The sequence below is a fragment of the Solanum tuberosum genome, unplaced genomic scaffold, assembly GCF_000226075.1.
Source record: "Solanum tuberosum cultivar DM 1-3 516 R44 unplaced genomic scaffold, SolTub_3.0 scf00292, whole genome shotgun sequence".
In the NCBI taxonomy this organism is placed as follows: domain Eukaryota; kingdom Viridiplantae; phylum Streptophyta; class Magnoliopsida; order Solanales; family Solanaceae; genus Solanum; species Solanum tuberosum.
In genome coordinates this window covers 317,680-341,517 of record NW_006239216.1, presented here as the reverse complement: position 1 = coordinate 341,517, position 23,838 = coordinate 317,680, and the positions used below count along the sequence as shown (strand labels likewise).

General features: G+C 32.2%; 4 protein-coding genes across 4 annotated transcripts; 3 read left to right on the top strand and 1 right to left on the bottom strand.

Annotated features, from left to right (window-relative positions):
- Nucleotides 1-354: 354 nt before the first annotated feature.
- On the top strand, nucleotides 355-3,344 carry LOC107062982 (increased DNA methylation 1-like). The gene is made up of 8 exons (XM_015314312.1): nucleotides 355-1,140; nucleotides 1,465-1,573; nucleotides 1,701-1,792; nucleotides 2,104-2,345; nucleotides 2,430-2,516; nucleotides 2,601-2,700; nucleotides 2,891-3,082; nucleotides 3,252-3,344. Exons 1-8 carry the CDS (start codon nucleotides 355-357, stop codon nucleotides 3,342-3,344), a joined length of 1,701 nt encoding a protein of 566 aa, XP_015169798.1.
- A 702-nt stretch (nucleotides 3,345-4,046) lies between these two features.
- On the top strand, nucleotides 4,047-5,778 carry LOC107062981 (gibberellin 20 oxidase 3-like). The gene is made up of 3 exons (XM_015314311.1): nucleotides 4,047-4,204; nucleotides 4,764-5,091; nucleotides 5,518-5,778. The coding sequence occupies exons 1-3, from the start codon at nucleotides 4,047-4,049 to the stop codon at nucleotides 5,776-5,778; spliced, it is 747 nt and encodes a 248-aa protein (XP_015169797.1).
- A 523-nt stretch (nucleotides 5,779-6,301) lies between these two features.
- Nucleotides 6,302-8,768, bottom strand: LOC102597466 (probable polyamine transporter At1g31830). The gene is made up of 2 exons (XM_006359170.2): nucleotides 8,613-8,768; nucleotides 6,302-8,252 (listed from the first exon to the last, which is right to left on the bottom strand). The coding sequence occupies exon 2, from the start codon at nucleotides 8,210-8,212 to the stop codon at nucleotides 6,806-6,808; it is 1,407 nt and encodes a 468-aa protein (XP_006359232.1). The 5' UTR covers nucleotides 8,213-8,252; nucleotides 8,613-8,768; the 3' UTR covers nucleotides 6,302-6,805.
- A 12,180-nt stretch (nucleotides 8,769-20,948) lies between these two features.
- LOC102597138 (phospholipase A1-Ibeta2, chloroplastic-like) lies at nucleotides 20,949-22,769 on the top strand. The gene has a single exon (XM_006359169.2). It carries the CDS (start codon nucleotides 21,034-21,036, stop codon nucleotides 22,684-22,686), a length of 1,653 nt encoding a protein of 550 aa, XP_006359231.1. The 5' UTR covers nucleotides 20,949-21,033; the 3' UTR covers nucleotides 22,687-22,769.
- The last annotated feature ends 1,069 nt before the right edge of the window (nucleotides 22,770-23,838 follow it).

The window sequence follows — 23,838 nt, the reverse complement described above, 5'->3', positions numbered from 1 at the left end:
ATTAGAATTTTAGAAATTATAGGTTATTTAAACTTGCTATGCCAAATTTGCATAAAATTATTAACCAGCTTGACACTTGTAATAATGTCATTTGATAAGGAAATCTACTCTCCCTCTATCTACCTCTTTAGTTACCATTCCAAAAAACTTGACATAATTGCATTAAAAACCAAGAATCATTGTGAATAGAGTAACAAATCACTCATTTATTATGTTTTATGCATGCATTTCTTATTCTAGAAAAAAATGTATACAACTATTATTTGACCTTTTTATAAGTTTAGCACCATTTGTTTCATTCTCAAAAACAGGAGGAAAAAAAGTCTTAAAAGAGATTGTTTTATGATTGAAAAAATGGCAGGAAGATCAAGAAAACAGAGAAGCAGTTCTAGTTCTTGGAGTTCGGAATCTTCATACAACATGAGTGACTTGCAATATCGTGCAAAATTACCTGAGAAAAAGGCTAAAGAAGAGTTTTTGGCTAACCCCATAAGAGGCTATCTCACTGAAGATGACACAACTCATGATAATTCTTCAATGGGGAGAAGCAGGAAACGAAATCGCCATTCGAAGAAAGAGCAACATGTTAAAGATGAAACATTTTCATCAGAGGATAATCAAGATTCTTCTGTTTCAAGTAAGAAGAGAAATACGCGGGGTAGGAGGAAAAGAGCAGGAATAAGTAGAAAAAGGAAAGTAAATGGCCAAAAACAGAGTAGAGCAACAATACTTACATGGCTTATAGATTGTGGTGTAATTCAAGAAAATGCAGAAGTTGTTGTCATTGAAGAGGAGACAACAAAGAAAATGGGGAAGATTAAGAAGGAAGGCATACTATGTTCTTGTTGCTGTACTGTTCTTACAGTTGGAGACTTCTATAAACATGCTGGAGGAACAACTAGCAAACCTTATGAGTACATTCTCATTGCTGAAACATGTTCTTCACTCTTGTCTTTCATGGTTAAAGCTTGGTATTTACCTGAAGAAAGTAAATTTCATCGATTTAACTTAATTGAAACCAGCCATGATGCTAGTGACTCGTACGATGATGCTTGCATGATTTGTGCTGATGGAGGGAACCTGATGTGTTGTGACAACTGCAGCTCTACTTACCATCATAATAAGTGCTTGGGAATGCAGGTGATAAATCATTTTCACTATATAGTTATCTTTAAACATCAGTTAAGCTCTTACCATGTGCGGGAAATAGGAAAGGGTTGGATCACATATCATATGCAGTCTGCACTAAGCTCTTGCTATGTGCAGGCTTCGGGATAGGATCTATTGTATGCAACCTTATGTTGCATTTCTGCAAATGTTGTTTCTGAAACTTGAACCTGTGACCTTCTAGTCACACGACTGCAACTCTTATCGTTGCAACAAGGCTCTACTTTACTACATAACTATCTTTAATTGGGTTAAATCATACTGAGACTAATAAATTGTGGAGTTTCTGAATTGCAGGAGGTTCCTAATGGTTCGTGGTATTGCCCATTTTGTGTGTGCAAAATCTGTGGTGATCCTGCTTATGAAAATGATTATTTGCAGAAATGTCAACAATGTGAGAGAAAATGTAAGTGAAGATAAAAAAAAATTCTTGCTTCTGTCTGTACCCTTTTGAGTTTCTTGTTCTATGTTGCAAACTCTTATCCTCTAAGGAATTGCAATTTTAGACGGTACATTTTTTTCCTATTGTACAGATCACAGGGAGTGCCGTCAAGCCAGAGAACCAGTCAGTTTAGACATGAATGAGACCCAAGAAGACACATTCTGTGACCTTACCTGCAAAAAGGTAATACACATTATTCTAAAGCAGTTAATTTTAATGTTTCTTTCTTTGTAGCAGAGTGAAAAGAGGTGCCTAAGTCAGTTTGTGTGTAGCTTGATTACTCCGCTGGGTACCTGCTATCTCCCATAAGCACAAATATAGGATAACTCTGTCCTGTTAGACTTAGGCAGATGAGAATAAATCACATAACATTTATTGTCTCTGCATTAGGCATAGAAATATACATAGACCTTGTACTTAGAAATGACTTATAGGCTTATTAGCTACTACTAATGATAACTAAGATGTTTTTGAATTGAATTATTATTGTGAAGATTTATGATAAACTGGAGAGGTGCTATCTTGGTGTTGAACATGAGCTCGATAAAAGTTACAAATGGACACTTCTTCAGAACACAGATGATGGCTCTGGAATTAATATAGAAGACGATTATCAAAGAACTGTGTGTCACTCCAAACTAGTCGTGGCACGACGACTTATGGAAGATTGTTTCGAGGAAATTATAGACAGGCATACTAAAATTGATGTCGTCAAAAGTCTGGTCTACAACTGCGGGTAATCTACAATCTCTCATCACACCATTACACTGAAGAATAAACACATGAACTCTCTTTATTTCCTAATGAAAACTTCTTGCAGGTCAAATTTCAACAGGGTGAATTTCAGGGGCTTTTACACATTTATTTTAGAAAATGATGAAGAGATCATTTCTGCAGCAACCATAAGGTATATATCTCTCTTAAACCAGACTCAACATCAGTCATAAGTAAGTGTTTTTTAAATGCTTATCATCTAGTTAATATATCGCAGGATTCATGGAACAAACCTTGCTGAAATGCCCTTTATCGCGACAAATAAGGAATATAGGAGAAAAGGAATGTGCAAAAAGCTAATGGTTGCCATTGAAACAGTAAGAATGTCATCTCATTTTTACACTATCGGTACATTTCTGATTATTGAGGTCACTAATCTTATTGTTAATGAACGGTTACCTATAGTTATCTTTAACATGACCTAACTTTTACACTGTCAGTGTACAAAAGTTAAATTATTTTGTTAATTCTTATAACTACTTGAGCTGATGATCCTATCTGTTGCAGACTCTTTGCTCTCTAAAGGTAGAAAAGCTGGTAATTCCATCAGTATCAGAGTGCATAGAGACCTGGATAGAAAGCTATGGTTTTCGTCTCATTAGCTCTCCACTACCAAAAGAGATAACATTGCACAATACATTGATGTTCCATGATTCAGTGAGATTACAAAAAGACATCCGTCCATCCGCTTCTGATAAGGTATATCGAGCTAATTCTTGAGGTTATTTTCATCCTAACTAATCCTCCCCCATCCTAACCAAAAAAATTATATGCCTAATCTTAACTTAATGGTGTAGAACAGATTTTAAGGATTTATATAACCGACTGCAACTCATTTGGAACTAAGGCATGATATTTGTTGTTGCAGCCAGAAGAGACACGGAGTTTCCCGAAGAAATGTGAAGAGCCAAGACCCTTTGACTTGAATGTTGAAGCATCTCATCAACAGGACAAAGACTGATAATTAAATTGCATTTTCGAAGCACTATAGTTTCTATATTTATGATAAGGATTTCAAATTTAGTAAAGACCTCTTAGCTAGTCATTTACATTTCACAGGCCATGCCTATATACTATTTTGTTACAGATGTACCTCAATTTCAAGATCATTGTTATGCTCATGTTTCCCTTTTCTTTTTTTAAGTTTTGTTCTTTTTGTTGAGATTCGATAGAGGTTTGTTTGCTTAAACATGACTTTATTTACATGTCATGAATAATGAATGTTTTCCAAAGTGACTTAGTGCCAAAGAATCCTAGAGATATTTTCTAGGGTACATTGGTGGCAACAACAAGAAAACAAAAGACTGAACAATGCAAAAGATATACCATTTTTCTTTTCTTAAATATCGAAAAGAACACCTTGAAATTCTGTATATATTAAGTAGCAGGGCCAAAAGAGGTTGTATCTACAGAGACACAGAACACATTATGTCAAAAATCTCTATAGTCTAATAATGGCACCTGGAATTGAAGAAGAGCATGTTGAGACATTTTCAATGAATGACAATAAATGCAAGTCAAGAATTTCATATGATCTAAGGAAGAACAGCCTGCACCTAAGCATGACGATTTCGGAGATGTAATTTAAGATATTTCAGTGATTAGTCTTAATAATTGTATTTGGGACAATAATCAAGGACTTTAGGAAAATATCTGCCAAGATATGGTGAAAGCAAGAGAAAAATGGGGATTCTTTAAGCTTATGGACCATGGGGTGCCTAGTGAGGTAGTTGAGAATGTTACCAGTCGCTTGCACGAGCTTTCTGATCTTCCCATGGAACAAAATCTCAAAGGTGGCAAAACATCAAGCTTGTCATTGGGGTATTACGCCTAAAATCCCGAGTATGAGAAGAACTTGCCTTGGGCTGAAATCTTGCAGCTACTGCAGTCACCTGAAATAGTTGTCCAATTTGCAAAAAAGGTCTATGTTGACCAATACCACACATTTAGGTACACATACAACAACCTATACTTCAATATGTCCCTTAATGTGCGAGTATGGTTCATTTTGATGGGCTAGGCATGGAGACGAATTCAAGATTTAAATTTGATCAATTCAACCTTTTAAGTTTTTATATATGCTCCATATCGAAAATAGTTAGGATGAGCCCGGTACAGGAGGGTTGCATCCATCCCTAGCTAAGCACATACAAATTCTTTTTTATGAAGGATGGCGGTGAGATTTGAGATTTGAACTTAAGACCTGAATCTATAATAAATATCATGTTAAATTGTGTGACCAGTTCATCTAAGCTTAAGTTGTTAGAAAAAAGTACACTTAAGTTTACAAACTTCTTACCAAAAATATGCTTGGCTACCTTTGTTTCAAACAAAAAAATCTTACCAAATATGTTGTTTTTAACTCTGATAAATTAAACAGCAACACAATGATAGAGTACATGGAAGAAATGGACAAGCTGGGAATGATTATAATGGAGATATTGGCTCATGGATTAGGCCTTGCAGATGACTTCTTCAGTAAGAACTTTGAAGAAAAGGATGCTACTATTTTTAGAATAAGCAGATATCTTCATTGTCCTCTTCCTGAGAAGATTGTAGGAATAGGGATCCATTCAGACTCCCAAACATTAACCATATTGTATCAAGACAAGGTTGGTGGCATTCAAGTCCTCAAGGATGACAAACAATGGATTGGAGTTAGGCTACTTCCTAATTCATTTGTCATCAATATTGCTGACACCCTTGAGGTCATTCTCTCCTCCCTTTCTCAAAGGAGCAAAAGAAGAAATCATAATTATTACTACTACATGATCAACTGCAATTTTCTTAATGCGTGTTTGGAATGACGAAAATCATTTCTCAAGAAATTGTTTCACTAGGAAGTCACTTGATGATGTTAGGTTACTAGATCATGTTCTCCCAGAAAAACACTTTCTATCAGAAGGGAAAATGAAATGGCTTGCCCTCACTTATGGATGGAACTTGGAAGTCAATACTACTTATGACTATCTCAGCTTTTAATGTCATATAACTTCTTCCAACCAACATTTAGACATTATTACCTATCTTTAGTACTCAAAAATTTCATCAGAAATGAGAAAACTATCTGACTTATGCCATACCACACACATGTTTTTTGTATATTGAGTAATTATACACCCTTGTATTTCTAGCAAGTTTGGACAAATGGAAGGTTAAAGAGTGTTATACACAGGGCAGTGGTGAATAAGGAGAAGCAGAGGCTATCAATTGCATATTTCATGAATCCAACAAGCAGTGCAACAATTGAATGCCCTCAACAGCTTATTGATTCAGTTTCTAATCCAAGAAAATATGTACCTTTTACGTGGGGTGAACTGCGGTACCTTCTTTTGACTACCAGGAGGGTCAGGGGCAAAGCTGTTGCCATCAATAATTTCCTTATTTCTAGTTGAAACTTGAGAATCCTTCTTCATTTAAAATCTCTCGTCGTGATTGGTAGCAAGATCCACTAATTTAGATGAGACTTCAACCTTGAATGCAAAAATACTTCTTGATATCTTCTTTTTATCCTTCGAAGAGAATAAATGCAAAGTGACAGAAAAATACATGCTCAGCTCGTTTGGTTTAATAAACAAGCTCAAGTTCCACTTTGGAACTTGGTTCGATTAAGTAATTTACTTGAGCGTGATGGAGAACTTAGTTCATATCGAGCTCGACTCACTCATCTCGTTCTAAATGACCATAACTTTTCTAATATAGGAAAACATTGTTACATGCAAAATAGCATAACCAATAGAACTTGCCTACCAGGTCAAAAAATGCATAAAAAATCTAAGGTAGCCAAGCTTTTGCTAACCATAAACAAGTTGAATAGAGCTTGTGAAAACTCGACTCATTCAATAACGAATCCACTTGTTAAATAAGCATACTGAGCTCAAACTTATATGACATGGTTTCATTTGTGAACATTACGGATTCAGTTGCAGCTCCACTATTATCATTGTTATTAGCTCAATGTGCATTACACAAGTAATGAAGTCACTTCATAAAAACAAATCACCGTCTGTTTCTGAAGCAATTCCTAAATGACCATCACTAATACTACTTGACACTAATATAAAATAGGCACAAGTGATGGGAAATACAGAATACAAAAGTAGAAGCTACCATTATAAGATCCATAAAGAGAAAAAGGATCATCAAACCTTCGATAAACCTCTTCTGCTATCGATGCTCTAGAAATTGTAGCTATGGACACTAAAAAAATAGGTACAAGAGAGAGACAAATAAAGCTTACGAGATTAGAAGCTTCGATAAGATTCTTAAAGAGAAGGATCATCCAAACCTTGACAACCACTTCTACTGGTTTCACACTGTTTTCCATGCATTCCATGATAATTCTGCATTTGAAGATTCCATATTGTCACTGTTGTCATGATTAGTGGAGTAGTTGTACCTTATAAAGCACTTATTAGGGAATCAACGAAGTAAAGGTTCATGTGTTGTAATATCATCAGGAAGATCAGAACTAACAGAGAACTTCAACCATCTCTTATTCTCGATAAGCTTAAGACAAGGTTGCATCACCAAACCAATTGCAACGGCGGCAAGGCTTACAACCATGACTTCGAATGAAGACAAGGCCAAAACAACACATATGAGAATGGTTGGAGGTATACACAATAGGATGGCTCCAACAGTTCCCCCAGGTATCTTGAATGGGCGTAGTGCATGGGGGGACTTTATCCTTAACAATACAAATGCTATAAATTCCAAGATCATGCCAAAGCAATACAAGAAATTTTCTGCAGCTACTATCTCTTGAAAGCTCAGCCATGAAAGTAAAATCACACCAGAAGCTAAGAAGAGGATCCCAAATAAAGGAGTTCCGTAACGAGATCTCTTAGAGAAGAACTCAGGCAGCAACCCCCTCTCTGCCATACCAAGTAATTGAAAAGAGTCGCTGCTCATCTCGGCCACAAACATTCCCATATTTGATGTTGCAGCCGCCCCTTGAATCCAAACTCTGAGCCAGACTCCGCCCAGTATTTTCGCAATATCAGAGAAATAGCCATCAGTCCACAAGTCACGCTCAAGAGGAACAGCTCCTGTACCAATTAACAATGGGAAAAAGTAGGACAGAACAACTAGAATAACAGCATAAAAGAGAGCCTTAGGTAGAGTCTTCTTTGGGTTATGTACTTCTCCAGCAAGAGTACTTATTGAGTCCCAGTAATTCAGATTCCAGAAGAGAGTATTCAGATACAAGTTCCAATCAACACTTTGTACATCTACCACTAACCATCTTGAAGGCTTTAATTTGGGAATCGAAATGAGCCCCATAACCACAAAAGGAAGAATTGACAGTATACCAAGCGAAACAGCAACCCATCCTACAATAGTTAAGCCTCTGTAGTTCATGTAAGTAAGAACCACTGTAAGGGCCAAAATTGCTAGTACTCTAGGAAGCCCGCCACCTAATGCAGGGATGGCTGATTTCAGATAATCCAAGAACAAAACAGGGTAAAGCGCATTGTCAATGACTCCACTCAACCATTTCATCCAACCTAGCTGAAAGCCCCAATAAGGACCTAAAGCCGATGAAACCCACACAACATAGCCACCATTTTCAGGGAACATGGTGCCCATTTCAGCTGTAATCAATGCCTCGGGGACACTCCATATGAATGGGAAAACCAAGAACCCCAAAAGAGCAAGAAGAGGACCAGCTGCCCGCACAGTGTCCTCAACACCAAAAGGACCACCAGAAACCTCATAGAAAATGAGGAAAAGTAAAGGCAAGACTGAAACTTTCCTAGCATTATTTTCTCTGGGTGATGTAACCTCATTAATCCCTGCATACTCTCCATCATCGAACTCCCCCATTGGAATTGCAGTTTCTCTATGAGCAGAAAGCCCTCAATTTCTGCAATTCCCAACAAGTTTCAAGTTACAAAATCATCATACTTCTCAAGAATCATCACACACTAGCTAACTACAGGAGCAAAACACCAAAACAACAAACGATTTCTAACAATTGATAACATGGGTCGGCACAAAAATACAATTAAATTTACCAGAACAATCAAGAATGACAATTTCACATAATGGGTCGTCGTAATTTTTCTATACATCAGCATACAACAACAAAAGATTCAATCTTGAACAATTTCGAAAAGAAAAGAGAAAACCCCACTACCTATTTACCATGCATCAGATCTTCTACTGTAGACAGTATAATGAAAAAGAAAAAGAACAAGATGGAGATAGGTAAAGAGATTAAGACCTTGACAGAAAGGCAATTCAATTGAGAAATTACACCATTTTTGCAGCCCTTAAAAGTTAACGCCAAGCAGAAGCGTATAACGGATAGATCATAAGGTATCAGTCCCCAGTTTTTGCAGAAGGTTAAGAAGTCTGTTGAGTTGTTTGGTAGCCAAGTAAAATAGGAGATTCCAAAATTAAGTTTGTAATTAAAATTAGTATATAGTATACTTTTTATTTTTTTTGGGTTGAAGATATAAATTTAGTTTAGGATAAATTTATAACTTTAATTAAACAGTATATAAATCTTTGTAGGTTTTGCCTTCTTTTTTTTTTAAAAAAAATGGTTACGGTTTCTATATTGTTGTTTTTATTTGAATTTATTTTTCTTGAGCTGAGGGCTTTTCGCAAACAATATTTTTACTTGCATAAATAATGATACAATTTACGTACAATCATACACTTTATCCTCTCAAATCCCATTGGTGAGATTTCTTTTGATATGTTGATGTAGTTGTACTTGTTATTATTGAAGTTTATTTCATTCAATTTGATATTATTTCATCTCTTCTCTCGGTCAAAATCTCAAAATTATAATCTTAGAATAGCTTTACGAACCAAGTTTTCCCTTTGGAGAGGAATTAGGATGTGGACATAAGAATATTTATGACACAATCAACAATTTCTTCATCTATAATCAGTCCTTATTCAAGCTTCTTTAGGGGTTTACTTTTCTGATAGTTCAACAGGTATATCATTTACATGTTTATGTATTTAGGGGCCGTTTGGTTACTGGTTAGAGTTATGCAGATATTAGTTATGTAGGGTTTAGTTATGCAGGTATTAGTTATGCAGTGTTTAGTTATGCAGGTATTAGTTATGCAGGGTTTAATTATGCAGGTATTAGTTATGTAGGATTTAGTTATGCATATATTATTTAATTATGTAGAGATCACAATGCATAAATTATTAACTAATAAATATTGAATTTATTGTAAATTAATATATATTACTTACAAATAAATAAGTAAGCAAGTAGTATAAATTCTCCCTCTTTTTGAATAAAAAGTAAAGAAAAAAAATTCTCCCTCTATACTTAATTGGGAATGCTATTTTTTCATTTTGTTATTTTTTTTATGTTTATAACTTATAAAAATAAAATACTATTAATATATTTCAAGTATATTATAATATCTTATTTTATATAATGTAACTATTCTATCAATATGTTGTATATATTGTTTATACAGTTTTAATATATCAAATAAATGAATTATTTATAAATTCACATCCTAAACAAAATAATAATACATGTTAATTAAAGAAGTGGAATATATTTAATAATATATAACGCTATATACAATTCAATTTGTAATATTAATAAAATGTTACATTTTGATTTCTAATGAAAACAGAAAAAAAAAAAAAAGTTGTTCGTGTATTAAAAAAAAGTTAGGAAATAGGATAGTTGGATAACATTTTCAATGAAAATAATTAAAAATAAATCAATAAGGATAAATGTGTAATTTACTATTTTAATACATGTATAACTAATACTTGCATAACTTATTCCACATTCTACCCTGCATAACTTATACATAGATTCCCTCAAAAGTTACGTTGGTATTAATTATGTAGGACTACAAAAAAACACAACCAAACACCGTATAAAATTAATACATGAATAACTTTTATACAATATTTAGAATTCTACCAACCAAAACATGGTATAAGTTATGTTGACTTTTCCACCTAAAACAAAATTTCTACCAAACATGGTAAAAGTAATGCAACTTTTCATACATGGATAAAATGCAACTTATACAGTAACCAAACGACCCCTTATAGCATAAGACTTTAAGCATGCATTATTTACCTACCATCAATATATTGTATGATTCATCATGATCCCGCTAATAGGAGCAAAGAAAGGTTTCTTTCATCTACGAGTATTTGTACGAAGCAAGGAGTATCGTATAAAGGGTTGGAAAGAAGATTTTTACTTAATTTCAAATGGGTTAATGCGTATTTGTTCAAGCAGAGGCATGACATTGTTTTAAAAAACCTACTTCAAATATATATAATGTGTAATAACAAGTACAATTTTTATTTTATTTTTACTTTTATGCAAGAACATTACTTCATATACAAAGTAAACAAGAAGAAAAAACAAACCAATTCTTTTTTTTAGCAATTATCCTTTTGAGATGATTAATTAATTTTAAAAACTTTATATAATTCATGAATTTTTCAATTATGGTCTAAAAAATTTGTTTGAACAAACCGAATATTTATATTTTTTAAAAAAAGTATTAGATCACAATTTAAGATAATTATAAATTATTAAAATGTTAAATGATATTTTAATACTTTGTCGATAAAATTAAAAAATAATTTAAAATATTAAATTCAGCTCTTATATTATTCTAAAGACTAATTTGCTAAGACCTAAGTATATAAGTATAATTTCAAAAATAGAAATAAAAACTTAGGACCCAAAATGGAGATACTTACAAAACTCCAATCTAAACAAACATGTACAAGATTGGGCCAGGCTAGAATCCATGTATCTTAGACCAATTATCCAATTTAAGAACTTGGGCCCCGGAACTAAACGGGTAAAGAGTACAAATATTTCATTTTTGGGATCGTAATTTAATTTAGGATCATTCGCACAAATATCTTATTTCGGAGTGGTATTTAAATTTAGGATACATAGCGTTGTGCACGGGATACATAACGTTTGATACATTTAGCGTTGTGCACGGGATACGTGCGGGATACATAGGTAAATAAGGGATTTTTGAAAATTTTGAAATAAGTAGGGATAAATGGATATTAAGGTAAGTAAAGGAGTATAGTTAAGTAATTTGTCCTAAATTATATGTCTCAAATTTATGTTCTTTAGTTTTTGTCGTTCAACAACTTAAGTAACAAAAGAGTGGTCGAAGATATTCCGATATTAAAATAATAAAAAATGTGGAGCTTTAAGTTTATATTTTTGCGGTATAATATCTCAAAATTTAGATGGTAAATATATAATAATTTTAGTTGTATTAAAGAATTTACTTTGAGCGAGGCGAAAGTACTAAACATACATACATATTAATCTATATGAAAATCAACATTGATATTGTAATAAAGGAGATTAGTTTTGTGCACAATAGTCCAACAATGTAATTTGCAAGACCTAGCTACGTGCTAGAGACTGATCTAAGATTTTTAATTTATTGATTTTGATATACAAACTTTTTTTTTATTTTGAACTCACTACTTCTAAAGATTATTCAAATTTTATGTCTTCTCCAACCATATAAACTATAAAAAGGGATAAATCAAAGAATTAAGTAAGTCAAAATGTAGTAAAGCCATATGAAATGAGAAGGCGCTTGCAATTGCAATAATAGACATACTCAAGTATTGTTTGATCTTTTCCTTCACTAATTAATGAGGCTAAGTCAAATTGATTTTATTATTTTTTCACTTTTATTTACAATATATTTTTATAGTTAAAGCACGATTTTATTTCGATAGAGATAAAAAAAAATAATCATTTGTTAAGCTCTTAAACCGACTCCACGAAAAGCTATTGAAACTCTTTTTCTCAAAAAATGGAAGAAAATTTTTGCATCTATCGTTTACTTTTCTACCAAGTAACTTTAAATAATCAAAGTTTGTACGAAGAAAAATCAACTTAAATTGGTTTAGATCAAATTAAAGGTAACATATATGCATGAAAGTTTGGTCGCCTTCAGGGGCGGAGCTACTCTAGCGGAAGGGGTTCGGCCGAACCCATTGGCTTTTCCGTAGACTCTATATTTATATTAAAATATGAAGTACAATGTGTATATATATATTTCCTGCGAACCCATAAACACACTGAAATGTTGGCCCAGTGGTCGCTGAGCATCTAGCGAGATCGTTCACCCCTGCAGAATGTTTTTACTCACATTCAAAAAGTTTGACTCAATTTTTTTCTCTCCAAAAGTTAGGGTTCTAACTTTTAGTGTTGATCTAATTGCTGCTATCCAACATCTGGCCTCTGGTGTGTACTCTTGTCTCTCCCTTTTCATTTGTTTCCTTATTCATTTTTAGTGAATTAAATACTTGTATTTTTTCATTAATTTGATGATTGTTACTTTAGGTTAAGATCGTTGTTCTTTTTAAAAATTTAGAACCCACTGATATGAAATCCTGGCTCTGCCTCTGATCGCCTTATACTTAATTATCTTTTTCTTTTATTCCACAAATCAAACGAACTCTTTTACTTTGTTGACTTTATTTTTGTGAAATAATCAACTTAGATTCTTCAAGATGGAAAAAACACATTAGACGTTGCAAACTTGCAATAAAATTCATCTTGCAAATGTAATAAAGGAGGTTAGATTTGTGCACAATGGTCCAACAATATGCAAGACCGCTAGAGACTGATCTAAGCCTTTTAGTTTATTGATTTGAATCACAAACTATTTTATTTATCGATTTTGCTACCAATATCAGTTGCTTTGATCCTGTTGTACATAGTGGCGGAACTATATGCACCTTGAAATAACGTAAATATTATATTTTGAATCATCTTGCTTTCTTCGCATGGATAATTTTTATTTTTATTTTGTTATGTATTGTCATTATATATGTGTGAACTCACAAGAAAAATATGTTACATAAATAAACAAAGGAACATGATAACGAAGCTACATGGTGCATTCCGAGAAATTTCACAAAAAATAAAGGTATTAGATATAATTAACATGTACGGCCTATAGTTTGAAGCAGCCAGTGACGATGAACATGAATTTGCAACATCTTTGTTAAGATATACTCTCGTCGTCTCACATTATCTGTCGTGTTTCTCTTTTACATTTTTCTTAAAAAAATATTAATTATAACACTCAATTGTGTCTTGAGATAAATCCATCCTCATTAAATATTTACTATATTGAGGTATTTGTAGTCTACTCAAGAAATAATTAAGGATAAAATTTTAAAAAATAATTAATTTTGTTTTGAATTTATATATTAACAATAATTTGAGAAAACTATTTTTGAAAATCACGATAGATAATTTGAGATAGTGAAAATATTTTTGAAGTCTATATATTTAAGATGAGATTGGTTAGAATAAGATTATTTTAAAAGTTGAAATTACAACATCCCAAGTATTTGTTGAATCGTATACGTTTTGACTTGTAGAAATATATGGCGTGGCGAATGACATGTCTAGCTTGATGTCATCATCCATTAAGTTTCTTCTTTGCTCCAAAATAGTGAAGGTTGACATCTTATATCTGTCATATACTCTCTCCCAATTTACTTAATACATTTCGAATTTTGATATTCAAACATGTCTATTTTTTACTATAATTTTTCATATAATTTTTAAATATTTTTGGTGAAGCATCCGAAGCATAACTGCACACTCACACGATATTTGCCAAGAGATAGGAGCATTCAGTGGAGAGTTGAGGCATGAAAAAACTTATCTATGATCTGCTTATTTCCAAGTACATATCATTCGTTGCGTTATCCGCCGTCTCTACGGCAGCCAAAAGCCTACCCTCTCTCGGATATTGAGTGGAGGGGAACATGTGGCTGGATTGAATCTTCCGTGATGGAAATGCACTCTTCCTCCAACTTTCCAACATAGGGGGCTAGCTTGCTTCCACTGGTGTCGGGCGGGCGAAGGGTCCAAAGGACACGTAGCCGAATTGTCAATTATATAATACTATTTTTTACGTAGTTTATAAATATATAAATTTCATTTTTTTTTTAAATTGAAGATTCCATAAGCAAATTCTCAATCAAACTTAAATTGTTTGACTATCGAAAAACAAAATGTATCACATAAATTGAAACAGAGAGAATAATATCTAATTTTAAGTTACGTGGGGTAGAATGTTTATAGTTTAAAGTTCATGAAGAGTTTGATATTCTATTTTTTTTTTAATCTTAATTGTAAATAATTTTTATTGTAACCAATCTCATTTCCTATCAAAGATATATTCTTTTTTCTGTTGAAAAGATTTGTTTGTGTAAATTGAGAATTGAAAATGAGTTTAATTTTTATCAATTTTTATCTCCATATTAATTAATTGGCCTAAAATAATCACATGGCAGTACTCACTCGGTTTTTAGTAAAATGTGAGAAGAGTATCTTTTGAATCAAAATAAACAATATAGCTAATTAATTAAAGTAGATATAATTTATGTACTTAATAAGTCCTAACTTTGCAGCTTTTAGTGTCTCGTTATCTGTAAACATAAATAAATTATATGTTTAACACATACACAAGCAGAATAATATTATTTTCCTCCATCTTTATTTATAGAATATACTTTAAGAAATATACTAAACCAGAGGGATTTTGTATGACACATATATAACAGACGCGTCTCATATATATTATTAAGAAAAAAACAATTAAAACAGGTGGTCTATTTTATTGGCTTTCTTCTCACTTTCTTTCTTCATTATTCTAATTCCAACTATATAGGGCCCAATTGACTATATAGTATAGTATAATATAATATAATATAATAATACGTGTTTTTTACACGTAAAAGTTGTCAATATACATGTTAATATAATAATATAATATAATATTTTTTCTGTCTCTAACGTGTGACACGCTGGATAGTGTTAATTTTATATATATATATATATATATATATATAGCATGGCCATAATATAATTTTATTTAAATTTTGTCGCTTTGTATGAATTATAATATCGCCATGTGTACTCCTCCAACCTAATAACGCCAAAGTACACATGACATATTAATAAAAAAAATAAAGTTTATAAGAAGCATATATTAATGAGCTAGAGACAGAACTTGTATGTGATTATATAATTAAATATTTTATTAGAAGTTGATGATATATAAGAAATAAAGACAAATTAGAATAAAAAGTACTAAACATATATGCATGGAAGTGGAAATGGAAAATTAAGAAAATTTAGAAGTAAATAATTACTTGATATATAAATTGACCATTCTAACCACTTCAATTATGTTGTTGGTGAGAAGCTGTGATGATTATATTTTGCGTATAATGAATAATTGAAAATTATGATTTTTTCAATTGAACTTCCACCATTTTCGGTTTTATATATATCGGTTCAGTTTATTGATTTTCGGTTTTTAAATACATTAAATCAATAAGAGATTTTTTATCGATTTTCAGTTTATCGGTTTTGGTCCTTAACGGTTCGGTTTTCGGTTTAACCAATAAGAAATACTTATAAATAAATATATGCCTTCTCTAATAAATTTGACGCAACAACACAATAATGTAATGAAAAAACTATACAAGTGTAACACAAGATAAATTAAGAGGAATAATGTTCTTACTTTAGATTTTGACGTTTTATACAATGTAAAGTTGTGAACTAAAAATCACTTTGAAGTGTGAACTGAAGGCTAAAGGATAAAGATAATAACTAGTAACGTATTGAGATTAATATATAATATTTATGTACAAGTAAATGTAGTAAATTACTAGTCTTAATGGATTATCGGTTTACCCAATAACTCAATATTAAAAATCAATACTAAACCGATAACCCAATAATTTCTTTTATAAAACCATTAAAAAACCGTTAATCCAATAACCCAATAACAATAAACCAATAACACTTTTTGCAATTCGATTTATCGGTTGGTTTGATTTTTGCACACCCTATATATATATATATATATATATATGAAATTGGATCTCTAAAATGCTCTTTATTACTTATTGGTATGATTACAACAACAATTAACTTATTGTAGTCGGAGGCAAAATCAAAATTTTAATTTTATGGGTTCTGAATTTTATATTGACAATTTTAAGTGAAAATTTTGGACCGCAAATCCAATTTTGTAGATATTTTATGAATTTATTAATACAAATATAATACATTAAGTAAAATCTATTGAATTTGACTGAATATTCATGCGAGCTACTAGATTCAGACTTCCGGCCTACTTGCAACAAATCTTATAGAATAATTAATTAATCTAAATACTTTACTGCGAGAAAGCCTCAAAAGAACAAGCATATTGTCCCATCGCGTGAACTTTAAAAGTGTTACACTTTTGAAAGCCAACTAATAAAATGATTTTGTGCCCTAGCTAGATTATCGAGATCTTTTTCTCAAGTCCCTAAGTTTTGATCATTATAATTTTACGGAAACGTTTTCTTTTAAAAATGAGTTTTATGATGATATAAATCTAAATTAGTCGATCCCCAATGATATACAGTAACTAGTGAAAAAACTTTAAAAAATAAATGTGTGAGTTCATTTTGTTTCTAATTGGCACTTAAAAGTAATGAAAAATACCCAAAAAGTGTTCCATTTAATTAGTGGATGAGGTGACAAGATTATGTTATGACAATATATATGTGCCATCATTTCTATCCACTAATTAAAATTGCTCCACTATTGATGTACACTAAAGTTAATGGACAATTTACATCCTCAGCTCATTGTCCCCTCTTACCCCACAAACTTTTTCTATTTTCAGTTTTCACTACATGATAATAGAGTTAAGATTTATATATATTTTATTCTTTTTAAATATTATTTGTGAAATTAAATTCAAATATGTTGTTATTAGTGAATGATACGTATAACAATGTATTCACGCTTAGCTTTCATAATTCATATGCCATAAATCAATCATTTTGAACTAAAAAAATACTTCATGATTCATTTGCCAAAATCTTATCTTAATTAAGTTTATACTATATTATATAGCAGTTTGCAATTATTAATAATAATAACAATAACAATAATACTAAGCAGTAATACATATACATCACTTGGCAACTTGCTTTATAACTTAAAGCTTCTATCCCAAAACCCATTAAATAAAGTTGCATTATTATATTGAACAACCTCCAAAAATGATCAATTGCTTGCGCGTTTTTTTAAAGAGAAATTTTTTATTATTGACGTATGATTTGAAACTCGATCAATAAAAAAATCACTTCTCCAACTTTCACGTGCCATATTGTATTTAATAATATCATCACTCTTTGTAATATGCCTTTTAAAATATTTGAATGCTTCATCATAAGAAAGATATGTCTCTTAATCATAACTATTCATAATCATAATGTCTAAGTTACCTTTTATCACCCCCTTATACATCTTAGTTAATCAACACTTTCACTAATCAAAATAATAAAGATAAGTATTAAAGAAAATATATAATTTTGATGATGGGTGGTTGTGAGATTCATGATATTCAAAACCTTGTTGTCTGCTCTAATATCAAACTAAAAAAATTGACATTATTGAGCCTATTGAACTACAAAAGTGAAATAAGAATTGTCAAATAATAAATAAGAAGACTAGAAAATATGTATCTCACAATATTTTAAAATTATAGATTCAATTTGTCAAAACAACTTATATTCAAGATTGAAATCTGAATAACACTCTATAGAATTTTATGGAGATTTACAAACTTTATAAAACTCTATAGCGTGAAATAAAATTGTTATTTTTCTTATAAAACTCTATCGTGTGAAATAAATGTGTTGTTTTTCTTATAAGTAATAATAGAAACCAAGTGATGGACATATACTCAACCTCTCCACTTTCCCAACACAGTGGGGAAAAAAAGGTGTACAATTTTTTTAAATAAATAATTGTAAAAGTCAACCTCAAACTCTTGATAAGTGCTAGTGGGAATCTTTTTTTATACTTGTGTTATTTGGGGCACTTCTCTTCTCTTTCAAATTTTTTTTTTTTTGGCATTTTAAGTGAACATTATAGGTTTTTTTTCACTTTCTCAACAAGAATGATTATGATTTATGAAGGGTCATTTCTTGGAGCACTTGCTTGAACCAAAAGATATGTCCACTAAAGCATTCAAATTTATAGTGCTTTGGCAAGGAGATACATATATATTGATGGAAACCTTACATAAAGATTTTTTTATTTGTGTGGCCAATATGTATTTTTTTTATTTACAAAAGTAAAAACGTGAAAAATGCAAATAGTAGAGTACTTTTCATATGTGAAAAACTTCCATATATGTAATATAATAAAATGTTTAGCATTTCCGCACATGAAATTGACTTCACGAAAATGCAAGATCCACCAACAAGTCTTGCCGACCCTTAAAAAAAAGAATGTTGAGATAATTTGCAATAAAATTTAAGTTATATACATTGTCAGTATAATAATTTTTTACACTATTAGATAACATTTACTTGTGTCTTGTTATAACAAACAATCTGACTTATTTTCAAGATTATAAACATCATATTTAAAAAAGGCTTACCTGTAAATTTATTTTGTGACTAATTACAATATTGTTGTTAATGTATCGTGAAATGTCAATAATAGAGCAATAGACGAAAATTATATATATCTAGGAAGATAAATATCGATATAATCATTATCGACCTCGTGTTAATTAGCATATGTAATTGGAGCAACATGATGAGCAACTTGTAATTCATAAATGTTAGATAAAATGCACACTTTTGCTACCATAGAGAAAGAATAATGAGTATTTTCATTGAGTTTAATTTTTATACGTACACAATAACGGAATTACTCGTACCATTTTGTGGGATTATACTAGATATATTGTTATTGTATATTTTTATACATGTGATGTAACTATGATTTTTATTTTATTGGTTCTGAATCATAATTCTCTTTACGCACTGTGTTATACATAGAACATATTAATTTTTTAAAGACAAATACATGATTTTGAGTCAAGGTCGTTGAATTCTTCCGAACCCATTGTTGTAACTTGTAACCAAGGTTCCGCCCCACTATCGATCAAGATATTAAAAGATAACTATTGATAACCGTCCATAGAATGTCTGATTATTTTTTAAAATAGTGCACGTCATTTTTGCAAGAATCTGTTAGAATACGTGTTCATTTTATAAAGAAACAGCGTGTATAGTTAGCAGACTCAATAGTTTCAAATAAGTACGTAGATATATAAAGTGCTATTGGACCACAAGTATACAACTTTTAAAAAAAAATATAAAAAAATATACAACTTTCAAAATATAAGACCATCTTTTTGTACATCGAAGCTCAATGGAAGCAACATTATATTATAAAGTTAGAGCAAAATATATAGAGTTTAACAAATAAAAAAAGAAGAAGAGAAAGATGGAAGTAACCTATATAAAAGGATATTAAACCATGCATGTAGTACTTTATTGCCTAAATTTGCAGCCATTTTACTAAAATAATTGACTTGAATCATTTTGAAATTCTATTCCTATAACTTGTAGTAATTAAAGATTTTTCAAGATTCAAATGTTTTACTTCATCAACTCCTTCAAGGATTTGTTTCTCCATGACCATCACAATGCTTATCCTCTTCAACTATGACTTTGACATGCACAAAACTAATACTATGACAACATAGATGATAGTATTCGTCAACATAGACAAAACTGGATTTGAAACATATGAATTCGAAATTTTAGTATACAAAGTTTGAATTAAAGCTATATAGTATTGAATTCAACTGAACCAGAAACCTAATTAATATATTCTAGTTCCGTCGACTCTACAATGTTGAACACACAAAATATCTAAAATCACAAAGAAAACTCTACATCTTTTTGTTGGAGAAAATGAAATTGCTTTGAATTGTTGTATTTCCTCTTTGGCTTGGTGAAGCTTCCTTGACAGATGGAAAAAAAGGCATGACAAATTAAAGAGGTTGGAAAATTAATACTGGAGACATAACAATGACTTAAAAATATCATTTTCTCTCCTTATAACTAGTCGCAAATTCTATATTTTAGATCAAAAAGGCTCAAATATTATATTCCGTAATTTATTATCGATGGATTCAGGTGAACCCTCAATACTCTCTAGATGCGTCCCTATGCATATGGATGTGTTTCTTTTTTAGGAACCATATTTATTTATTTAAAAGAAAAGGGCAGTCCATTTATGAACAGAAAACAAAATTCTTAAATCTATTATTTTGTCAAATTGAAGTTATTGATTATGAAGTGTGAATAAGAAAAGTCGATAAAATAAATTGCAGTCACTAGTCAACATATCAAGGGCAAATTTGACATTTAAATGTCAAAAACAAACAAACTGGTAAAACCTGAAAGGTTATTTTAGTCTAATCACAACGTGACCGTGTAAGCAGACTTTTCGGACATTAAATTCAAGCTCTTAATCAGAGTAGTCAATTAATTAACTTTTTTCCCCCACAATTACCCCTCTTATTAGCCGCATTTCAATTAATCCTATATGGTATTTCCGTAAATATAACAAAAACTATACCCCTCGAACCCCAATTCTTGAAATATTATCCTCTATATATACCCTTTACACCATCTTAGTTCCAACTAACAGCTTCTTCTTCCTCCCATAACTCAATTGACTTTTTCTCTCTCTAAATCATACAAATTTCTTCCTCTTTCTCTCTCTATAAAATCAAAAAATGCAGGTGGCAGCAACACTTCCGGCGACCGGTGTCCATTTTTTTTCGACACGGCGAGCCAGTTTCAAATGCAATGGCTATTCATCACCATTGAAACCAATAACTAGAGCTAGTTCAATAAATGCACAAAGTTTAAAAACAATAGCACCCGTAACAACAACTACAGAGATGACGAAAATACATCTCTCAAATCTTGAAAAGCTTTTGCAAAAGGAGGCGAAGCCGGAGCCGGTAATTCAAAAACAGGGGAAAACAGGGGAAAACAGAGGAAAACAGGAGAAAAAAACAGAGGAAAACAGGGGACGGAACTTGTTGGAAGGGCTAAATTTGTCTAGAATTTGGCCTGAGATGAAAGCAGCTGAAGAAATGTCACCAAGGCATTTGATTAGGTTACACAGAATGTTGTCATCTAAATCAATGGAGTATTCTCCAAGGAACAATCTTGGTAGTAGGTGGAAGGAGTATCATGGTTGTAAAGATTGGTTAGGACTTCTTGATCCATTGGACGAAAATCTCCGGCGAGAATTAGTCCGGTATGGGGAGTTTATTCAGGCGGCTTACCATTGTTTCCACTCCGACCCCGCCACGTCAGCAAATGATAACGCTCACGTGGCGAGGGACGTGTCGTTGCCTGATAGGTCATATAAGGTGACTAAGAGTCTTTACGCCACGTCATCCATTGGACTTCCTAAGTGGGTGGATGACGTGGCGCCTGACCTCGGGTGGATGACCCAGAGGTCGAGTTGGATCGGGTACGTCGCGGTATGCGACGATAAAGCCGAGATCCAACGTATGGGGAGGAGGGATATTGTCATCGCGTTGCGGGGAACTGCAACGTGTCTTGAGTGGGGGGAAAATCTCCGCGATGTGCTCGTTCAAATGCCGGGAGAAAATGAATTAGTTGACACACAACCTAAAGTAGAATGTGGATTTTTGAGCTTGTACAAAACAGGTGGAGCTAAAATCCCAAGCTTAGCTGAATCTGTTGTAAATGAAGTGAAAAGACTTGTTGAAATGTACAAAGGGGAGTCACTAAGTATAACAGTAACAGGACATAGTCTTGGTGCTGCATTGGCTTTACTAGTAGCAGATGACATAAGTACATGTTCACCAAATGCTCCACCAGTCGCAGTTTTTTCCTTTGGTGGCCCTCGAGTAGGCAACAAAGGTTTCGTGAATCGTCTGGAGTCCAAAAACGTTAAGGTGTTACGTATCGTGAACAAGCAAGACGTGATCACTAAAGTTCCAGGGATGTTTGTGAGCGAAGCAATAGACAAGAAACTAAGAGACACTGGAGCCTCGGGGGTGTTGAACTTGCTTGACAATAGCATGCCATGGGCTTATTCACATGTTGGCACAGAATTGAGAGTTGACACAACAAAGTCTCCATTTTTGAAACCTGATGCAGATGTTGCATGTTGTCATGACTTGGAAGCATATTTGCATTTGGTGGATGGATATTTGGGATCAAATGAATCATTTAGACCAAATGCTAAGAGGAGTCTAGCTAAGTTGTTAAATGAACAAGGTGCTAATATTAAGAAATTGTACAAGGGTAAAGATTTGAGTAGTCTCATTCTTAATAGAGAATTTAGTTTTCCTAGGATTAGTTGTTTGCCTAGTCCTAGTGTTTTGCCTAGTCCTTCATCTTGAGTTTATTGGGATGAAAGAATATGTATGCTTCTTGTACAAATTTAAGAAGTATATGTTATCTATTGTATAATTACTATTCCTTAGTTCTCTTCTTTTTTTCTTTCTTTTGATGACATTAGACATAACAAGAAAGGTCTAAAATCTGGAAGATTATCACACAAGTTGCATATGAAAATGGATTAAGAACAAAGAATGCAAGAAATGAAGAGATTCAATAGTTATTTTGCCCACTTAGCAAAGAGAAACAAGTATAATGGAGTATTTTTATTTTTTTTGGTTTCATATCTCGTGTCTGAAGCCCACATTGGAGCCTGATCTAAATGTGGATAGCGCATACTGCAGGACCCATTCAAGAGTGACACTCCCAACATGATTTTCTCCATACCCAAAACTCAAACTCAAGACCTCTGATTAAGAGTGAAACAATCCCACCATTAGATCACACATGTTGGTTATAATGGAGTATTATTGACAAACGAGTGAAACCACTCAAATTAATAAGTTTTTCTGACTCATTACACGGGATTTTGTTGTTTTACCTAAGATATAGTTATAAAATATTAATTTGATTTAAATATTACAATATTAATGATGGTGGAATTTATTAATACACATTCTTGAAAAAAAAGTCAACAAAATAATAATGTACAAAACAAGCAGGGGGTGGACCCACCATTGGCTGGGAGGTGTCAAGAGATACCCCTTTGTCGAAAAATTACATTGTATATAGAGGTCAAATTTTGATTTTTTTTTTACATCTCTTGACACAAGTGGAAGGTTTTGTCTAGTAGTTAAGATGTTGCAAAAGAAATTATGTGAATATTATTAGAAGTACGACAACACTCAACTACCTATAAGCCTTCTGTCCTCAATCAGTTAAAGTTATATCATGTTGGGTGTAATCAGCTCCTCCTCCCCTTTTTTTTTCTTCTTTGACCTATTTCTACTTCTTTTCTCTTGTTGTAGCCAACCTCTCACACCTCCTCACTAGCTAGCGAATCCTCACACTTTTTTTCACATGTCTTAACCATCTCAACCTCGCTTCTTCTATCATGTCCGCCACAGAAGGGCACTCCCACCTATCCTGTGTAACTTGATTCTTAGTTATCTCTCTTTTAATATGCCCATACAATCATCTGAGTATTTTTAATT

What these genes read in the sequence shown, in the direction of transcription:
- LOC107062982 (XM_015314312.1), top strand. Translation starts at nt 355, where the DNA reads ATGGCAGGAAGATCAAGAAAACAGAGAAGCAGTTCTAGTTCTTGGAGT. An exon ending in TCAACAATGTGAGAGAAAAT is followed by an intron (nt 1,574 to 1,700) that starts GTAAGTGAAGAT and finishes CCTATTGTACAG; the next exon opens with ATCACAGGGAGTGCCGTCAA. An exon ending in TAATGGTTGCCATTGAAACA is followed by an intron (nt 2,701 to 2,890) that starts GTAAGAATGTCA and finishes TATCTGTTGCAG; the next exon opens with ACTCTTTGCTCTCTAAAGGT.
- LOC107062981 (XM_015314311.1), top strand. Translation starts at nt 4,047, where the DNA reads ATGGTGAAAGCAAGAGAAAAATGGGGATTCTTTAAGCTTATGGACCAT. An exon ending in ACATCAAGCTTGTCATTGGG is followed by an intron (nt 4,205 to 4,763) that starts GTATTACGCCTA and finishes TAAATTAAACAG; the next exon opens with CAACACAATGATAGAGTACA. An exon ending in ATATTGCTGACACCCTTGAG is followed by an intron (nt 5,092 to 5,517) that starts GTCATTCTCTCC and finishes TTGTATTTCTAG; the next exon opens with CAAGTTTGGACAAATGGAAG.
- LOC102597466 (XM_006359170.2), bottom strand. Translation starts at nt 8,212, where the DNA reads ATGGGGGAGTTCGATGATGGAGAGTATGCAGGGATTAATGAGGTTACA.
- LOC102597138 (XM_006359169.2), top strand. Translation starts at nt 21,034, where the DNA reads ATGCAGGTGGCAGCAACACTTCCGGCGACCGGTGTCCATTTTTTTTCG.